Below are 19,568 nucleotides of genomic sequence, written 5' to 3'. Positions count from 1 at the left end.
CCCATAAACAATAAGAGGAATTGGATTTAGAAGCAAAATAAGTTTCCCTAGAAGAAATGCGTATGAGTCAAGAGTGAAAATTATCTGCTTGTTGCAAGGGTAGTTCTTTTCCCTAAAAATAGTTTGGCCTACTGCAACATATTAATCTTGGTCCCAAGGATTATGGTATGGCTAGCATAGTCATCCTCATAATCATATTTCTCTTTTTATTCACATTACTCTAAGGCATGACTGCTATTCCCATATGAAATCAGTGAATTCTTAAAAGTCTCAGAGTTGAAGTGCTAAGTGTTCAAGTCCTTATTTGCAGAAGTAGTTTTTTTAAAATCAAAACACTTCCTAAGCTAATGCAAACAGCAGCTTCTGACTAGCAATAAATGGGATATTTTTAAGTAACAAAATTATTTTTCACTAAAAATCAGTTTGCACTTCTACAGCGTATTTCCTTTTATTTAAAAAACCCAACGTCTAAATTATTTCATACTATAGTTTTGAGATTTCTTCAGAAAAATTGGCAACTCTGAATATTGAAATGGGGACTACTGCCCTAACTTTATTTCTACAGGAGACTGGAATTCTACTCCTAATCTAAATTTTAAGCAAAAATAAATTTGGTAGCCTTTCAACATTAGGAGAATCAAATTGGGCTCAGCAAGAGCCAAAAATAACTGAAACGTTTCATATGAGGAATAAGGTTTCCTGAAAGCCTAAATGCAGATGGCTAAAATTGATGTTATCATTCCCTCACCAAATCAAAATGTGTATGTGTTTAAATTACTGCAATAAAATGAACAATTTAAATATAATCTTAATTATGGAACATAACGAGAATATTACAGTAATATATGTATAGTCTAATTATCAAAATTAACAGAATTGGACCTTGAAAGAATTCTAGACTACAGAAAGCAAAAACAGCTAACATTATCCAGATTAAAATGATTTACCATTTCTTAACAAATGGAACTAATATCTTAAATTTTCCCCATAAATCAATCAATCAGTGGAATTTATTGAGCCCTTTCTGTGTGCAGAGCACTGTACTAAAGCACTTGGAAGAGTACAATACAGGGTCGGTAGACACTTTCCCCGCCCACAGTGAAGTCTAGTGGCATAACTAGTAGTCAATTCCTCAAAATTCCAGCTTGCCATATTTAAGACGGTGATCATTTGAAAAGCAAGTTAATTTTAAAAGGAAATAGTTTACCAATCCCAAGTCATTATATTTATTTCTGTTTATTCAGAATAATGCTGTAATTACATTTTCCAGAACTGCACTGCTGTCATCGATGCTGGAACACAAAGCTACAAAGAAATAAACCGTATTTATTTAATCTCCATTTATGTAATAGGGAAAATGCCATTTTGCCAATGCAATGGGATGTTGTTGTCTGAAAGGGCCAGGTTATTTCATATTTTCTTAATAATGTGAATGAGTCTTAAAACTGGACATTGTCCTCTTAACACCTCCTCCTTACTAATCTTTTGTTTTTACTTAATGCTCTGTTTGTTTCTCCTAATCTGTTTCCTACCCCAAAGCAACAGCACAAGCATTAAACAATGTTGTTGAAAAGAAACAACATCCTTTGCATTCTCAGTCTCTCATATAGGCAAATTTTAGTTGTTATGATCAGAATATCAAAACAACAATGTCAACATTTAAATGGACCTTAAAAAGGACTCAACCTGAAATTGGTGCTAAACACAACATAACAGTCTCAGGTATGCGGTTTCTATTTTGCTTAACTTCTATGAAAGAGTTTAGCTCTACAAAGCTGTCATTAAAGCAGATGAATGATGCATCTAGAATCAGAAGACTTTAAATGATTACACACACTGTGCATTGCAGATGTGCTAAAGGAATTGCTTTTTGAATATTGCACTCATTAGAAAAGTCAGAAGTGCAACCCAGGCCTGACCCCCAAAAATAGTATCAAAATTAAACAAATGGCTACTTTCTTTTTTATAAATTCCCAAGACTGAATTTTAAAAAGAGTAGATTCTTAAAAATTAAATGAAGGCTAACTTTCATCATGCTGGAACACTCTTCCCTCATGTTAAACTACTGTGAGATTCAGTTAATTTAAAATAATATAATGGCCTTCCAAATCATCACATATAACAACTATTTTATGATGGATTAAGAGTAGCTAACATTATTAGAGAAGCAGCGTGTCTCAGTGAAAAGAGCACAGGCTTGGGAGTCAGAGGTCATGGGTTCTAATCCTGACTCCCCCACATGTCTGCAGTGGAACCCTGGGCAAGTCACTTCTCTGAGCCTCAGTTACCTCATCTGTAAAATGGGGATTAAGACTGTGAGCCCCACGTGGAACAACCTGATCACCTCGTATCCTCCCTAGCACTTAGAATAGTGCTGTGCACATAGTAGGCACTGTTTAAACACCATTATTATTATTATTAAAGAAGTTAATAGAATTGATTATTCCAGAACACTCAACCAAAAATTACTTTATTTTTTTTAAGTCTGTCACTTTTTCCATCGTAAACCTTACTTTGTCCTCCCTCAAATCACCTACTTTCAGGACTTTAAAACAATAACTTAACAATAATAACAACTTAACAGTAACAACAACAGTCTAGTACTCAAAGATTTTTTTAATCCACTTCCTTCGGTTCAGTCGTTCCAAGTTATCAAAGCACACCACACCAGGAATTTTCTTGAGAACATTTTCATTTCTCAAAACTCCTGAAGCTTTGATTTAAATAATAAAATATAAAGAACACTTGAAAAACAATCTGCTCTTGGTTCCACAAGTTAGCAATACTCTTTTGTTCAAAGTCATCCAAGACTATTCAAACATAGGCACCCAAGATTCATCTTTTTTTTCCTTTCAAATGAAGTACAAAATAAATGGAAGGAAACCATAGTTAACAGAAAAGGTACCAGGAGCCCTCCATTATCCCAGCAAAAATAGAAACATATGACTTAACGTAGCATGATCAATGAGGTGTTATTTGCCGATGTTTATTCTCTGCTTAAAAATTTAAAAGCACTATGTTCATTCCAATATGAGGCAGAGGAGAATAAGCTGCATGATTTACCTCCTTTCCGTTATGGCATTTCTTGAGCTTGTTCCAGCAGTGACTTGCTACATTAGAAAATTACTTTTCCCGGCCTTCCCATTTTGCAAATGGACCAAGCCAGGATTTCAGAGTAAATGACAGTGGTCAAATCAGTCCATTCATTCAATCGCATTTATTGAGCACTTACTGTGTGCAGAACACTGTACTAAGCACTTGGAAGAATGTGCTACCACATAGCAGACTATGTTCCCTGCCCATAACCAATTAGGCACAAGAAATTCACCACTTCTGGACAACAGACTTCAAGGTCCCCTACAACTAGGCCTTGTCTCCTTAGCAAGTCCCCAAAAGGCTCTACTATACTGAACCAAGATATTTAATGAGACATGGTGGCAATTCCCTGTGTTCTGCTTGAGTTTTTCAGTGCTGGTCTTAATACTGGGCTACCAAAAAAAGAAGAGGAAAAATTAAACTCTAAATTATATTTTATACAGCTATTAAAAAAGAGTTACCCCATAAGATAAATCACTCAGAGTCACCAATTGCTATCACAGTCTTGAAGAACTCTTGTTCAGATGACACAATTTATAGGAACAAATGGGGCGCTTTCTTTAAAAAAAAAAAAAAATGACCCACTTCATGACATCAAGTTACTGGTCATTCCCAGAAACTGGAAAAACTTAGTGCTGCAACTGATTTACTGCAGGCATTCTCTGCTATCTTACATGCCAAACTGCTAATTTTTAAGACTTTTTCTAAACCATCCAAGCGTGATATCTATTAAAATGGAACTGTCTTCATTTCAGAAGGGTTAGCTGCAAAGAAACATGGCTTCTATCTTCAGATTCTGAACATAAATCCCCATAACTAATGATATTGATAAAATCAATCATTTGAATGCAGTAATGCCAAAACAGTTTTAAAAAATGCACCATTTCTCTGAATGCATTACTGTTTGACACATTTCCAAAAAAGCCCCTCTTACAATCAGTCCCACAATTACGAATCCATTAACATCTGCCTCCTACAGAATTACTGGAAAAGTTCGTTCTTAAATGTGATCAAAATCAAGTTCATTCAGGAACGATCAAGGTGAAATTTGGGGGTTTTAGGACGTGACTTTGAAGCTTGAAGGTCACATGGACCAATCGTTCTCACCAGTGACCTACTGTGAAGCTCCCTTCGACATTACACCGACATTTAAAACACTACTGAATAAAATCTAGCCAGTTCCGTCATTTTCAGGTTAACCGTGAAACCGACATTTTCATCCGCCACACAAACCTGCCTCATCGCATTCACTATATGACCAATTAACAAAAAAAATATTTCAGACATTACTCCTTTTCCCAGCTTCAACTGCTCCACCAACTACAGTTCAAATAAAGCCCTGTGCTTTCAGCCTCTGTGTCAATGGTGACCTGAGGTTACAGCTGGTAATTTCCTCCATTTTAACAGTGATTTCAAGTATCCCAAGTCATTCACGAGGATAATCTTTTCACCCACCGATACCTTCCAAATATCTCACTGTACATAAAATTTCAGATAATTTGCGAATCTTATTTTTATCCCCTTCAAAGAACTGATCCATTCTTTATCTCTTCCAGCTAACCTGGAAAGGCACACCTTGGCTAGGCCTTAACAAGAAGACAGCACCTTGGTTCTGTCAGGGCTGAGGAGCCATTTACCCAAGTGGGAAATTTCAACCTTGAAAATAACCCGTTCTGGCCTAGAAGTAAAACTGGGCAAGGGCATTCGAGTTGCCCCAACTAGACGGCACCCGATTATTTTCCCGGGGGATTATTACATCATCATCATCATCAATCGTATTTATTGAGCGCTTACTATGTGCACTGTACTAAGCGCTTGGGAAGTACAAATTGGCAACATATAGAGACAGTCCCTACCCAACAGTGGGCTCACAGTCGCCATCAGAACAGCAGGTCGATGATGCCGACGACCCCAAAATGAAACAAGACGCTTCGAAGGAAATACTTGCGGACTTACCCCATTCCAGGTATTCGACGATATTCTTCTCCCTCCTCAATGGGGAATTATTACATTCATCGTAAAGGCAGATGAGAATATCCAGCAATGTCTCCACGCTGAAGCACTGCCCATTAGTCTGCGCCGGCCCATCCAAAATAAACTGCTCCAGCTGCCTCAGACGCACCTCTCCAGACATGACTGCTTCGGCTTGGGTTTTCTTTCAATTCCTATTAATTGTTTTAATTACGCTTCCTACCTGAACCTAACTTTCGGGCGTAGGGTTTACAAAAAGAAACCATGGAACGATTTCAACGCCTTACCAACGCAGTGCGAGGGCTGGACTGAAAACCCGGCCCGGTCAACACCCTCAGTTAAAGAACTGAATTTCACACAAAAACATACGGTTTTTTGGAGGGGACAGTTGGATTTTTCACACAGACGGCTTTTCGGGGAGGGGGCAGCCCCCCGAAAGAGAGACTTCGGGGGCCTTTAAAAGGAAAATACGGACCCCGGGGATGGCTGAATAACGAGTTCAACCCGCAACGTTTCCGAAGCAAAGGCTCCCTCCTTCATTCAGAATTCAGCTCCTGCCACACGATCCCGAAAGGCATCCGTTGCATCGTTAAAGGAGGCATCGGCAGTTCGCTTCCCGGGAAGAATCGGGATATTTAAGGGCGGCGGGGAGGGAGCGGGGGGAAAGGCCAATTCTGCTACAGACCCCCAGTGGGATCGGGCGCCGGCGGCGATTCCTCCGGAGGTCCGTGGGGAGGAGGAAGAGAAAAATGGGGTCCCTGAAATGAGCCCGTCCTCAGAGCCCACGGTCAGGTCCCGGTCGGGGGGGGGTTTCTCCGTGCCTGCGTCCTTCCGAGGCGTCGGTGTTAAGGCTGCGCGGTGAGCCCCCGATCGTCCATCCCGGCCGCGGGGCTGTGGCGGAGCGGGGGCGGGGGCAGGGCCGGGGGCGGGCTCGCGGCGCCTCCCCCGCTCGGCCCCCGACGGCTCTAATGCCCGCGAGCGGCCCCGGCCATGGCGCCCGGTCGCGCGGCCGTGTGCCCGCCTGCCCGCCCGGCGCTGGGCCTCCGCTCACAGGGCAGGCCCGCCCGCCGCCGCCGACGCCGCCGCCGCTCCCCCGTCTCCGCATCCCCGGCTTCCGGGCATCCTCCTCGGGCAGGAAGGGACTGCGGACGGGGGCCCACGACCCCTCCCTTCCCCGCCTTCTCCCCTTCTCATCGGCTTCCCCCCGCCTCCCCTCGGCCGCCGCCGCCGCCACACCCGGGCCGAGCCGAGCCGAGCGCGGAGGAGGAGGAGGAGGAGGAGGAGGCCGAATCCAACATGGCCCCCGGCCCCCTCCCCTTCCCCGCTTCCCGACGCGTCGCCAGCCCGGGCGCGCGCGCGGCTGAGGAGAGGGAGGGGGGGCCCTGAGGAAGAGAAGGGGGCGAGCGCCCGGCGGGGGGATGGCGCTCCAGGGAGGGAAGGAGAAGGGAGGCCGCCCTCCCTAGGGATGCTGCTGCTCCTGCGGCAGTTACTGCAGGTTGGAATGCAGGGATCAGGGAAGACTTTCCTCTCCCTCTCGTCCCCCCCTCCATCCCCCTCATCTTACCTCTTTCCCTTCCCCACAGCACCTGTATATACTCGTCCCCCTTTCCATCCCCCTCATCTTACCTCCTTCCCCTCCCCACTGCACCTGTATATACTCGCCCCCCCATCTTACCTCCTTCCCTTCCCCACAGCACCTGTATGTACTCGTCCCCCTCATCTTACCTCCATCCCTTCCCCACAGCACCTGTATATACTCGTCCCCCTCATCTTACCTCCATCCCTTCCCCACAGCACCTGTATATACTCGCCCCTCTCTCCATCCCCCTCATCTTACCTCCTTCCCTTCCCCACAGCACCTGTATATACTGGTCCCCCTCTCCATCCCCCTCATCTTACCTCCTTCCCTCCCCCACAGCACCTGTATATACTGGTCCCCCCTCCATCCCCCTCATCTTACCTCCTTCCCTTCTCCACAGCACCTGTATATACTCGTCCCCCCTCCATCCTCCTCATCTTACCTCCTTCCCCACAACACCTGTATATACTCGCCCCCCTCTCCATCCCCCTCATCTTACCTCCTTCCCTTCCCCTCAGCACCTGTATATACTCGCCCCCCTCTCCATCCCCCTCATCTTACCTCCTTCCCTTCCCCTCAGCACCTGTATATACTCGTCCCCCTCTCCATCCCCCTCATCTTACCTCCTTCCCTTCCCCACAGCACCTGTATATACTGGTCCCCCTCTCCATCCCCCTCATCTTACCTCCTTCCCTTCCCCACAGCACCTGCATATACTCGTCCCCCCTCCATCCCCCTCATCTTACCTCCTTCCCTTCCCCACAGTACCTGTATATACTCGTCCCCCCTCCATCCTCCTCATCTTACCTCCTTCCCCATAACACCTGTATATACTCGCCCCCCTCTCCATCCCCCTCATCTTACCTCCTTCCCTTCCCCTCAGCACCTGTATATACTCGTCCCCCTCTCCATCCCCCTCATCTTACCTCCTTCCCTTCCCCACAGCACCTGTACATACTCGTCCCCCTCTCCATCCCCCTCATCTTACCTCCTTCCCTTCCCCTCAGCACCTGTATATACTCGCCCCCCTCTCCATCCCCCTCATCTTACCTCCTTCCCTTCCCCACATCACCTGTACATACTCGTCCCCCTCTCCATCCCCCTCATCTTACCTCCTTCCCTTCCCCACAGCACCTGCATATACTCGTCCCCCCTCCATCCCCCTCATCTTACCTCCTTCCCTTCCCCACAGTACCTGTATATACTCATCCCCCTCTCCATCCCCCTCAACTTACCTCCTTCCCTTCCCCACAGCACCTGTATATACTCGTCCCCCTCATCTTACCTCCATCCCTTCCCCACAGCACCTGTATATACTCGTCCCCCTCATCTTACCTCCATCCCTTCCCCACAGCACCTGTATATACTCGTCCCCCTCTCCATCCCCCTCATCAATCAATCAATTGTATTGAGCGCTTACTATGTGCAGAGCACTGTACTAAGCGCTTGGGAAGTACAAATTGGCAACATATAGAGACAGTCCCTACCCAACAGTGGGCTCATCTTACCTCCTTCCCTTCCCCACAGCACCTGTATACATGTATATGTGTTTGTACATATTTACTACTCTATTTTACTTGTACATATCTATTCTATTTTATTTTGTTAGTATGTTTGGTTTTGTTCTCTGTCTCCCCCTTTTAGACTGTGAGCCCACTGTTGGGGAGGGACTGTCTCTAGATGTTGCCAACTTGTACTTCCCAAGCGCTTAGTACAGTGCTCTGCACACAGTAAGCGCTCAATAAATACGATTGATTGATTGATTGATTGACGGCTGAGGACCGGCCCGGGAATGCCCACGCCAATGCCAACGCCAACTCCTCTCGGCCAGTCCCAGGCCTCATCCGCGAGCTTCCCCAGTCCCGCCACCTGCATCGCCACGCCCTTCTGCGAAACATTGCCTTTCCCCCGCCGCCATCTCACATCCAGCACTTAGAACAGTGCTTTGCACATAGTAAGCACCTAACAAATACCATCATCATCATCATTATTATCATTATTATCCCCTGGTCTGCACCTTTCCCACCACTCCAATTCCCTGGGCATTTTCTCCCGTCCTGCAGTGTTCCCCAGAGGGGAGAGATTGCTCTGTTGGCTTGGAAACTCCTGATTCATTCATATTTATTGAGCGCTTACTGTGTGCACCGCACTGTACTAAGCACTTGGGAAGTACAATTCGGCAGCAGAGATGATCCCTACCCTACAACGGGCTCGCAGCCTAGAAGGGGAAGACAGACAACAAAACGAGTAGACAGGTGTCAAAACCGCCAGTAGAATTATAGCTCTATGCACTTCATTAATAAAATAGAGTAGTAAATATGTACAAGTAAAATCATTATAAAGGATGCAAGCAGTCTCCCCCTTTCCCCACTCCCTCAACGTTTCCCTGTTTCTAATACTCCTGTAGTTCATCGTTCCGGTTCAAAGGCTGTGCTGACCTGTGATCGTGCTCTCCCAAAGTGGGATTCTCCTTCACAGCCTGACTTGCTGAAAGCAGTGGAGAAGTTGCGGTCTCCCGTCAAGAACCCTGGGTGAGAATTTGCACATGGAAATAGGTTAGAATGGAGCGGTGCCCACAGTGCCTTTCGGGATCTTTCATTATGCCGGTCTTGTTTCCACTGATGGCCAAGGTGCAGTTCAGGTGAAGGAATTAACTATTTATGTATTAATTGTATTTATTGTGCACATACTGTGTGCAAAGCATTTTACTAAGCACTTGGAAGAATGCAATATTACATCAAACACATTCCCTGCCCACTGCGAGCTCACAGTAGTCTGGAGCTGCACATGCAGGATACATATAGTCAAAGTCTGTTACGTGCAGGATCCATTTACAGCTAAAGTGACCAGGGCAGACTGTTGCTGCTCTGCCATGCGCCATGACTGGCACTGCACAAGCCACTAACACTCTAATCATTTCCTCTGTACAGGTTCTCTGTCCTGAAGTCTCAGTGTTGAGGTTCATCCATCATTCCCTTACAGACATACTGTCCCGTAAGTGATGTTCCTCACAAGACACACACTGACAAGACACTAGGGAATAAACTACAGACCAAGGAGAATTAGGAACACCCTAGTTGAGGAAGTGAGATTACCAGAAAACCAAGTAGACGGTAAGAAGGGGTAACTACTAAAGCAGAAGACAGCATACTCTTATGAGAGGCCTTTCAAGTGGAAAAGTTCCCTGCTGTCATTAGATGCTATTATGAAATTTAGTATATTTGTGAAGTGCTTACTCCGTGTCCAGCACTGGGGTAGGTGCAAGTTAGTCAAGTCAAATACACAGTCCCTGGCCCACCTGGGGATCACAGGCTTAAGTAGAAGGCATGAAATCCCATTTTATATATGAGTAACTGATGCACAGGGAAGGGACTTGCCCAAGGTCACACAGTAGACAAGTGGCAGAGCGGAGCTGAGCTGTTCTCGTCCCCTGCTATAGCTAGTCTTGCATGTTTGCTCTGTCCCAAGATAACCTCCAAATTGTACCTTCCTCTTGCATGGAACTTCCTCTTCCAAATCCACTAAGCTACATCCCTTCCCCACTTTTCTTGTTTTATTTTAATATCTATCAGGGGACAGGAAATCTACCAACTCTGTTGTACTTTCCCAAGCTCTTCATACACTGCTGTGCATTCTGTAACGATAACTGTTTATGCAAAGCATTGGCTCCAACACCTTGCTACAGTTACCTTTCCTCCTCCTCCAGGTTGGGTTGGTTTTAGGAAGATACCAATGTGCCCCATGCCCAGCTCTGTGCATGGCCCAGCTACCTCCTTGGAGGATAACAAAGGTGCTAGACTTGTATCAGCATCGTGCTTTGAACAGTGATGGCTGCACAAACCAATCTTAATCATATATTTAATCTGAATAGTAGACTAAGGAAATATGCACTGTTACCCATTTTTACAAAGCCAAGTACCAATTGGCAGCCCCACAGCATTTTGCACCCAAACCTGCAAACCACCAGGCCACTTTCTCCACCCTTGAGTAGCAGTGTGGCCTAGTGGAAAGAGCATGGATCTGGGATTCAGAAGAATCAGGGTTCTAATCCCGACTTTGCCACTTTTCTGCTCTGTAACCTTGGGCAGATCACTTAATTTATCTGTGCCTCAGTACCTGATCTGTAAAATGGGGATTAAGACTATGAGTCCCATGTGGGACATGAACTATGTCCAACCTGAATATCTTGAATTTACCCCAGCACTCAGTACAGTGCCTGGCACATAGTAAGTGCTTAACAAATAATAATAATAATGATGGCACTTATTAAGCACTTACTATGTGCAAAGCACTGTTCTAAGCACTGGGGAGGTTACAGGGTGTTCAGGTTGTCCCACGGGGGGCTCGCAGTCTTAATCCCCATTTTACAGATGAGGTAACAGGCACAGAGAAGTTAAGTGACTTGCCCAAAGTCACACAGCTGACAATTGGCAGAGCCAGGTTTTGAACCCATGACCTCTGACTCCAAAGCCTGGGCTCTTTCCACTGAGCCACGCTGCACGTGGCTGAGCCCCCCCCCCCCCCCCAAGCCCCGTAACTATTAAATCCTCTTCTCCACATCTAAATGGGGGAATATTAAATGCCAGAAGCCCTAGGGGCCCATGATTCACTCTTAACATTACAGAAGCTGAATGGCTATGGAAGGTCGAATGGGTTGCCTAAAGTCACATAAGCCAGTGACTGAAACAGGAACAAACTCTGGAACTTCAGATTTCTTGTCTGCTTAGTCCGTTTGGTGGAGAACATTACCGGTAATCATGGGATGCCACCATATATCAGCAAAATCTGTTTCCAAAAAGGAAGACAGAGAGTCTAGATTGAAGTATTAAGTATTAACAGGGTCCAAGCTTGAAAGAATTTCCATTGCTAAGATGCCCTTTCAATTGCTAAAAAGCATCGATCCCATTTCTTTCAGTGCAGACACGTGTCCTAGGAGCTGCGGGGTGGGGGGTCCAGCTTTCTTTAGTCCCGCATCCAGCTCACCACGTCACCAGGGCCTAAAACTTCATCAGCGGCCCAGCCACAGGCCATGACCCTCATGGTGGTCTGGAGTAAGGAGAGCCACCACAGGGCTTTGGATGGCTTGGATTTGGGAGAGGACCTCTGGAAGGATCCAGCCAAGACTGGCTCTTGATTTGGGGGTCCTTTGTTAGGGTTTCAACAAACCTTAATGTGGCTCTCTGTGAGCTGAACTAACCCAATGTGTCCCTGCCTCGACATCTTGTAGACTCTGTGTGTACAGACAGGGCACACAATAATGCCAATATGACCCATGTAATCCTTAGGAGGGCACCCTCTCCGGGTTGAAACTGCCATTTCTCCTTCCTGTGTGATTTGAAAAATGGGGCTTAATGTTAGAAAATCTTGGAAATTTTCCTTTAACGCTAAAGGTAAGGTTCAGGTAGAATTTTTAAATTGTTTTTAGAAAAATTGCTTCATGAGTGTTTTAGTAGAACAATAGTAAAAGAACTATAATTTTCCTATTACAAATAGAATAGAAATTTTTTTGCATTTATGTCATTCAAAAATTATTGTTAAGAGTTTCAAACTTGGCAGGAATGTAGTCCCAGTGGAGGAAGGGAGAAATCAAGCCAATCTAAAGTCACAGAGATTTAAATAATGTGTCTTAACAACATACACAAATAGAACACTTTATGAGCATTTTTAAAGGACGTTTGGCTTAAAGCATCCCTGCTCAAGAAACCTTCTTTGGGAAGAATTCTGCTTCAGCTAAACTTCTGTTTCTTTTTATTTCCTACCATATCCCCAGAAATTGATCTGAAAAAATGTAATACACTATGGAACTTGGGAATTCAAATAATCAAAAGTCATGGAATTGGAAAGGTTCATATAATGAAGTTCATTCAGCTCCTGTGAACATATGCAGATATTCCGCAAGTTTTCCCACAAAAGGGTCACACTAATGTAACAAAATACAATTTATAGTTTTACAGGCATATTATGAAATATTCAAAATGGGCACTATGACTGGATAAATATTAACCTGAGAACCTTAGCTTGGGAATTTCCTGACTCTTAAAGGCTTAGCTTCAGAGCATTATTTAATACTATTTTATGTGGAATTTCATAAAAATAAGCACTGTTTGAGGTTTTGCCTCTTCAGCTTTTCTCTTTCTCTCACTTAATGCCTGTGCTTTCCTAGGATAACCTACCTAAAGCCCTATCTGTTGGCCAGAAATGAGTCCCCCCACCACAGCGGCTCACACGCATATTTTGAATTCAGGTTTTCGTTCAATATTTCATATTTAGGAACAGTCAATCTAATGTTTTAATTCCCAGCATTTCCATGCCTGCTTCCCCCATGGCCGAGTAAAGGATGAGGAACACTGCAAGAGAAGAGGAACACTGCAAGAGAAGAGGAACACTGCAAGGGAAAAGTGCTTTTTCCAAGTCCCCCAACAGTTTGTAATGATTGGCAAGCCTAGAAAGGAGCTTAATCGAGCACAGGGGCTGACCCTGGCTTTCTTCCTTCTTTCAATTTCACCTCAGACGATCGTAGGTGAAAATGAATCCAGGAGGAATGTCATTCTAGTCTCCAGTTCAACAAATTCACCACACAGATTCAATTTGGCTGTGAAATGCTAAAATCCAAACCTAGCCGTAGTGGTCCCAGAGGCCCAGAGCAATGGAAAAACATGTCAGGAGGAGAGAAGACAATCTTCATAAGGCAGCCATCCTGCCAGTCTACTTTGAAATGATTGGCACCGGAGAGTCCCAAGCTTCCCGACTACCCTCTGGGGCCCAATGCTCTGTTTTTGAGTTGCCTGTGGAACTGATACCAATATATTTTGCGTTCCCCAAATCTGTGGATATTTGCCTTTTTCCATACAGAAAAATTGTAAATATTTGATTTGGCCATAGCCACCCAGGCAGGGCAGTATGGAGTGTTGGTACAGGGGAGGTGTCAGCATCTGACTGCCATCTTAACCACTCATTCTCCAAGGACTCCATTCCCTCTGCTTTCAAACACATCCACAAATCTAAGAAAAATGCTCTCCTTTTCTACTGCACCCTCTAGCTATCACTGCATCTCCCTCTGACTGTGCCTGTCCAAACACTTTGGACGAGTTGTTTACTCCCACAGCCTTCGCTTTCTCTCCTCCAACTCCCTCTTCGACCCCCTACAATCCAACTTCCGCTCCCTCCACTCCACTCAAATTGCTCTCTCCAAAGTCACTAATGGCTTTCTCCTTGCTACATCTCCCAGACCCTGCTCCATCCTAATTCTCCTTGATCTCTTGCAGCCCTTGGCACTGTGACTCCAAGTTCCAGGCTCCAGAACCATCTTGGGACTGGCCCAAGGAGGGGGCAAGGAGTAAATACTGGAGCAGCAGGTAGTTATGCTCTTCAAACCATCCTACTCCCCCAAGTCCCCCAAGAGTCAGCTTGCCCAGGTCCCCCAAACACCAAACCATTGGGAATGTGTGTTTGGTGGGCCGGGGATGGGGGAAGGATGAAGCAGCAGGACCCCACCAAAGCTAGAGGGAAAACAAGGACTGCTGCTCGCTGGGGTCCTGGCATTTACAGGCCTAGGCCCCAACAGAACTCAGGGTCACCTCAGTCACTTGCTGTTCTACCCTTATACTTCCTCCTGCTTCCTATATTTGTAAATCAGTTTTGTTTGCCTCCTCTATCAGAATGTACACTCCTGGGAGGCAGGGTATTTGTGTCTTGCTTCTATTACATTCTTCTAAATACTTAGTCCAGTTGATCGGACCCCCACAGCACTTATGTACATAGGCTTACATTTTGCTTCTTCCTCTATCTGTAATTTATTTTAATGCCTGTCTCTCTCACTAGGTCAAAAGCTCTGTTTGGGCAGGAATCATGTCTTCCAACTCTATTGTACACTTCCAAGTGCCTAACAGAACTCTGCATACAGTATGTGCTCAATAAATACCATTCTTTGATTGACCCCACTGTGTTGAGCATTTTGTAGGAATTCTTGACGATTCCCTCAAAAATAGAACAGAGAGAGGCCTGCATCCCAACATCTGCTCCTTCTCATTAAATGAAATGTTGTTACTGGATTTTAAATCTTCTCTTCAGGCTTTCTGTAGAGGAAAAATTAATTTTGGGATTTAGTTTAACTGAATAATGGAAAAATAGGTAAGCTGATCCGCTAAAATTAACCACTAATTATTTGTGAACCATTCCTTCTCTGCCTAGATGCTGTCCTTGTACCTGCCCTACTTTTCTTTGCCCGGCCCCTAACTGTTTAGCACATTTTGGTTTTCAAAACAACTAAAAAGTCCCTGAACACTTCTGAGCTGCGGTTCAGCCTGGGATACTGATCCAAGCAAATGCCTGCCCTTCAGCTCACATGCAAAACTGAGAATTGCGTCCAAGAGTAGCTTGTGAAAAACGAAAGGGAGAAAACCATGAATGAATACCTCGTATCTGTATGATCCTTGTCATTTGTCCACATCACTTATCTAAATTTGTCCAAAGTGTCAGTGCAGAATTAAGCCTTTTAGTTCCCGGGACAAGAAAGAAAGCTTGTGGGCCAAGCCCAAGGCAAACCCTGCAAAACCCTACAACCCAAGGCAAGCCAAGGTGGCCTGTTAATTAATTCATTAATGATGGTATTTGTTAAGCACTTACTATGTGTCAAGCACTGTTCTAAGTGCTGGCATAGTTACAAGCTAATCAGGTTGGACAGAGTCCCTGTCCCACCTGGGGCTCACAGTCTTAATTCCCATTTTACAGATGAGGTAACTGAGGCACAAAGAAGTGAAGCAACTTGCCCAAGGTCACACAGCAGACAAGTGGCAGAGCTGGGATTAGAGCCCAGGTCCAGCTGACTCCCAGGCCTGTGCTCTATGCACTAGGCCGTTTATTTATTTTACTTGTACATATTCTATTTTATTAATATGTTTTGTTCTCTGTCTCCCCCTTCTAGACTGTGAGCCCACTGTTGGGTAGGGACCGTCTCTATATGTTGCCAACTTGGACTTCCCAAGCGCTTAGTACAGTGCTCTGCACACAGTAAGCGCTCAATAAATACGATTGAATGAATGAATGAGCCCTTTTGCAGCCCTTTGTGTGGGGATGTGGGCAAGTTGGGCATTGGGGGTGAATTGACCAGAACTCCCTATCACTTCAGTAACTCTGATACCTGAATGGCCTCCCCGGCCCCCAGATTGAGTTTGGATTTGGGGGTCCAACACCACCGCAGGCTGGATCCAGGCAGGGGTAGCTTAAGGAGCGGGAACTATTGCCGGGAGCAGGTAGTTCTGCTTTCCATGCACTCACCCCAGCCCAAGGCTGAGAAGCAGTGTGGCCTAGCGGAAAGAGCACTGGCCTGGGAGTCAGAGGACCTGGATTCTAATTCTGGCTCCACTGTTTGCCTGCTGGGTGATCTTGGGCAAATCACTTGACTTGTCTGTGCCTGATCTGTAAAATGGGGATTCAATACCTGTTCTTCTTTATACATAGACTGTGAGTCCCATGTGGGACAGGGGCTGCATCTGACCTGACTGTCTCACATCTAACCCAGTGCTTGGCATGCACTTAACAAATATGACAATTAATCAATCAATCAATCGTATTTATTGAGCACTTACTGTGTGCAGAGCACTGTACTAAGCGCTTGGGAAGTACAAGTTGGCAACACAGCTCACAGCTCAATTAGTATTACAGCTGAGGAATCATCATCATCAATCATATTTATTGAGCGCTTACTGTGTGCAGAGCACTGTACTAAGCGCTTGGGAAGTACAAGTCGGCAACACAGCTCTCGGCTCAATTAGTATTAGAGCTGAGGAATGCCATCTTACTAATGGCCTCCATTTTTTCAGCCGCTTCTTACCCCCTTAGTCGTGCCAAACGAAGCGTTCTAATACCACTCAGTTGATTTATTCATTTATTCATTCAATGGTATTCATTGAGCACTTACTGCCAAGCACTGTACTAAGCACATGGGAGAGTACAATACAACAGAGTGGGCAAATACGATCCCTGCCCACAACAAACTTACAGCCCAATATATCCACTCTCTGTATGAGCAATAAGGAGCTGGGGGTGATTGTAAAAGGCAATCTGGTCCAGTCCCCTGCACCCAGGTGTGTTACATGTTAAACATCCAAAATTGCTCGTAAGTCCCAGAGTGGGGAAGCACAGGGCCAGATCAACTTTTCCGAGCTGACGGGTGACAATGGCATATGGCACAGAATTACTCTTCCCACCTTCAAAGCCTTACTGAAGGTACATTCCTCCAAGGGGCCTTCCCTAGCTGAGCCCCCTTTCCTCTTCTCCCACTCCCTTCCGCATCACCCTGACTCACTCCCTTTATTCATCCCCCCTCGCAGCTCCACAGCACTTATGTACGTTTCTGTAATTTACTTATTTATATTGTCTCTCTCCGTCCCCCTCTAGACTATAAGTTCATTGCGGGCAGGGAATGTGTCTGTTGTTATATTGTATTCTCCCAACGCTTAGTACAGTGCTCTGCACACAGTAAGCACTCAATAAATACGACTGAATGAATAAATGAACTAAGTATCATTCAGAAGGCCACATGGCTTACCTCCAGAGCCATGTCGGAAAAGGCAAGTACCTTGCTTTTGCATGATCTTCTCTTCACAAAGTTCTGTTATTATTCTGAAAGTGCTCCCAAAGCAGCTTTCCTTTGAGGGACCCCATCATCCTGGCCCTCTGATATAAATAGCCCTGCAGTTTTGAGTCTGATGAAAATGTGTAGAGAGGCCCTTGTGAAGTCATTTGATCCCTGGAAGGGCCACAGAAGGTCAGGCATTTAGTAGTAAAAGTGGCAGGAATGATTCAGTAGGTAAGGTCATGGGCGTCTGAGAACAAACACATCAGGAGGGCAAGCCGCTGCCCAGGATGGAATCCAAATGCCTTGTTCAACCCACCCTCCTCCACCCTCAGAGCAGACAAGACAACAAGACTGACTGAACTCCCTGTTTTGTTTTGTTTTTATCAAAACCAGAGTTGTCGGTAGTCATAGAATATCTGTGCCCATGTACATGATTCCAAAAAAGCATGCATCATTCTGGGTTGAATTACAGATTAGCCACAAACAGACAGGCCTTATAGAACTCCACTTGAGCCTCGTTTCAATTTTAACCCAGTGGTTCATGTTTTGGATAATAACTGGTCCCATGAGGTTCCTGGGACCTAGTAGTTTCTTTTTCTTGACCCACCTCCTTTTCAATAGGGCAGACTCCTTCCCCATTTTCTCTGGCTCCTCCTCCGACTTTGGTTCTAACCAACACTCGTCATTACATAACCCATGGCCCGAGACATACATTGGCTGTCACTGGATGATCCCATTGCAGCTTTGCCCTGGTCCCCGGGGTTTGTTTTAGAACGTAGGGTCCTCAAGAGCAAGAATCAGATCAATTTCATTTGCGCACAGAAAACCAGGTACATGTTGGCTTTCCATAAACATTAGCAGCTGATGATGACGATTTAACATCTTGCCTTGAGAAATGCTATTCATGCCCTCAAAGAGAGGCTGCTCAGACACATGCACTTGCTGTCACTGAAACAGGAAATGGCTGATGGCCTGCTGTGTGACAATTGGGCCAAATCTCTCTGGGCCTCTTTCCTCATCTGCAAAATGGGGATAAAATACCAGCTCTCCCTACCTCTTTGATTGTAAGCCAAAGATCACAAGGGACAGAGACTGTGCCTCCACTGATTATCTTGTATCTATCCAGTGTTGGGCTCGTAGCAAGCACTTAATAAAAACCACTAATGATAATACTAAAAGAGATACAGGACTTTGCCAAATCTTCATAAGTGTCCCCCATAATGAACACATGAATAAGAAGGGAAGGTGTGGAAAAACTATGCAGGTCCAGCCTTGACACAACCCCAGATGAGTTAACAGCTCCCCCACCCCTCCTTTCATCCCTCCCTTCCTCCCTCCCTCCTCCCCTTTCCCTCATCTTCCTTTCCTGCATTACCACATCTGAGACAGAGAATGGTATATTCCAAACTCCAGGAATGGGGGAAGGCTCAGGCGGTGATTATACCAGGTTTCTGAGCTGAGCGATCAGAATACAGTCCACCTACACTGTAAGCTCCTTGAAATTATACCATACTCTCCTAAGTGCTTAGTACAGTGCTCTAAACCCAATAGGCACTCAATATATATGACTGACTGATTGATTGATTGGTCTCTTCATACCCTGTTCCTGGCCTGAGGAGAGCTGAAAAAACTAAGTTCTCTCCAAGAGATCAGCATAGTTATCTCTGTAGACTTACTCTGTTGCTGCTCCTTAGAGACAATTGTCACCTTTAACGCCTATTAAACCTTTTTTTTAAAAAAGCCATGATCATCGCAATGCACAGAACATTCTTCTTTCCAGTGCTGTCTGCTTTTGTTGCTACTTCCTGCAAAGGGAAGCCAGAGGGGAAAACTGACTTCCAGTCAAAATGAGATCGGCTCATCTGACCCACAAAAAGAAAAAAAAATCAAATTAATTTGCAGTATCCTGCAAAAAACAATTAAAGTAATTCCCATGGAGTGAGCTGAGGAGTTGGGTGGGGGATAAGCTCAACCTGGTGAAACCCCAAAGCCATGTTTATTTTAGGCTGGCTCCTGCCTCCTGCTCTAGACTGGCTCACTCTTCAAAGCCTTATTCATCATCATCATCATCAATCGTATTTATTGAGCGCTTACTATGTGCAGAGCACTGTACTAAGCGCTTGGGAAGTACAAATTGGCAACATATACAGTCCCTACCCAACAGTGGGCTCACAGTCTAAACGGGGGAGACAGAGAACAAAACCAAACATACTAACAAAATAAAATAAATAGAATAGATATGTACAAATAAATTAAATAAATAAATAGAGTAAAAAAAATTATTGAAGGCACATCTCCTTCAAGAGGCCTTCCCCCACCAGGCCCTCATTTTCTCTTCTCCCA

General features: G+C 45.1%; 1 protein-coding gene and 1 long non-coding RNA gene across 6 annotated transcripts in view; one reads left to right on the top strand and one right to left on the bottom strand.

Moving 5' to 3' along the window:
* Positions 1–5,958, bottom strand: part of CDC42BPA (CDC42 binding protein kinase alpha) — a 212,196-nt gene extending 206,238 nt beyond the window's left edge. For 4 of the 5 annotated variants that reach the window (XM_038760800.1, XM_038760799.1, XM_038760801.1 and 1 more), the window contains exon 1: positions 5,053–5,958. In XM_038760800.1, coding sequence (XP_038616728.1) covers positions 5,053–5,230 — 178 coding nt within the window. In that variant the 5' untranslated portion in view covers positions 5,231–5,958. The remainder of the gene's footprint in view (positions 1–5,052) is intronic. The other variant, XM_038760803.1, reaches the window with a different exon arrangement.
* Positions 5,959–9,063: 3,105 nt separating this feature from the next.
* LOC119940607 lies at positions 9,064–14,506 on the top strand. Its single transcript, XR_005455029.1, has 3 exons — positions 9,064–9,177; positions 12,947–14,001; positions 14,468–14,506. It is a non-coding gene; the product is annotated as an uncharacterized LOC119940607 (long non-coding RNA).
* The last annotated feature ends 5,062 nt before the right edge of the window (positions 14,507–19,568 follow it).

Source organism: Tachyglossus aculeatus, chromosome 19, assembly GCF_015852505.1.
Source record: "Tachyglossus aculeatus isolate mTacAcu1 chromosome 19, mTacAcu1.pri, whole genome shotgun sequence".
Lineage (NCBI taxonomy): Eukaryota > Metazoa > Chordata > Mammalia > Monotremata > Tachyglossidae > Tachyglossus > Tachyglossus aculeatus.
This window is presented reverse-complemented; position numbering and strand designations above follow the sequence as displayed.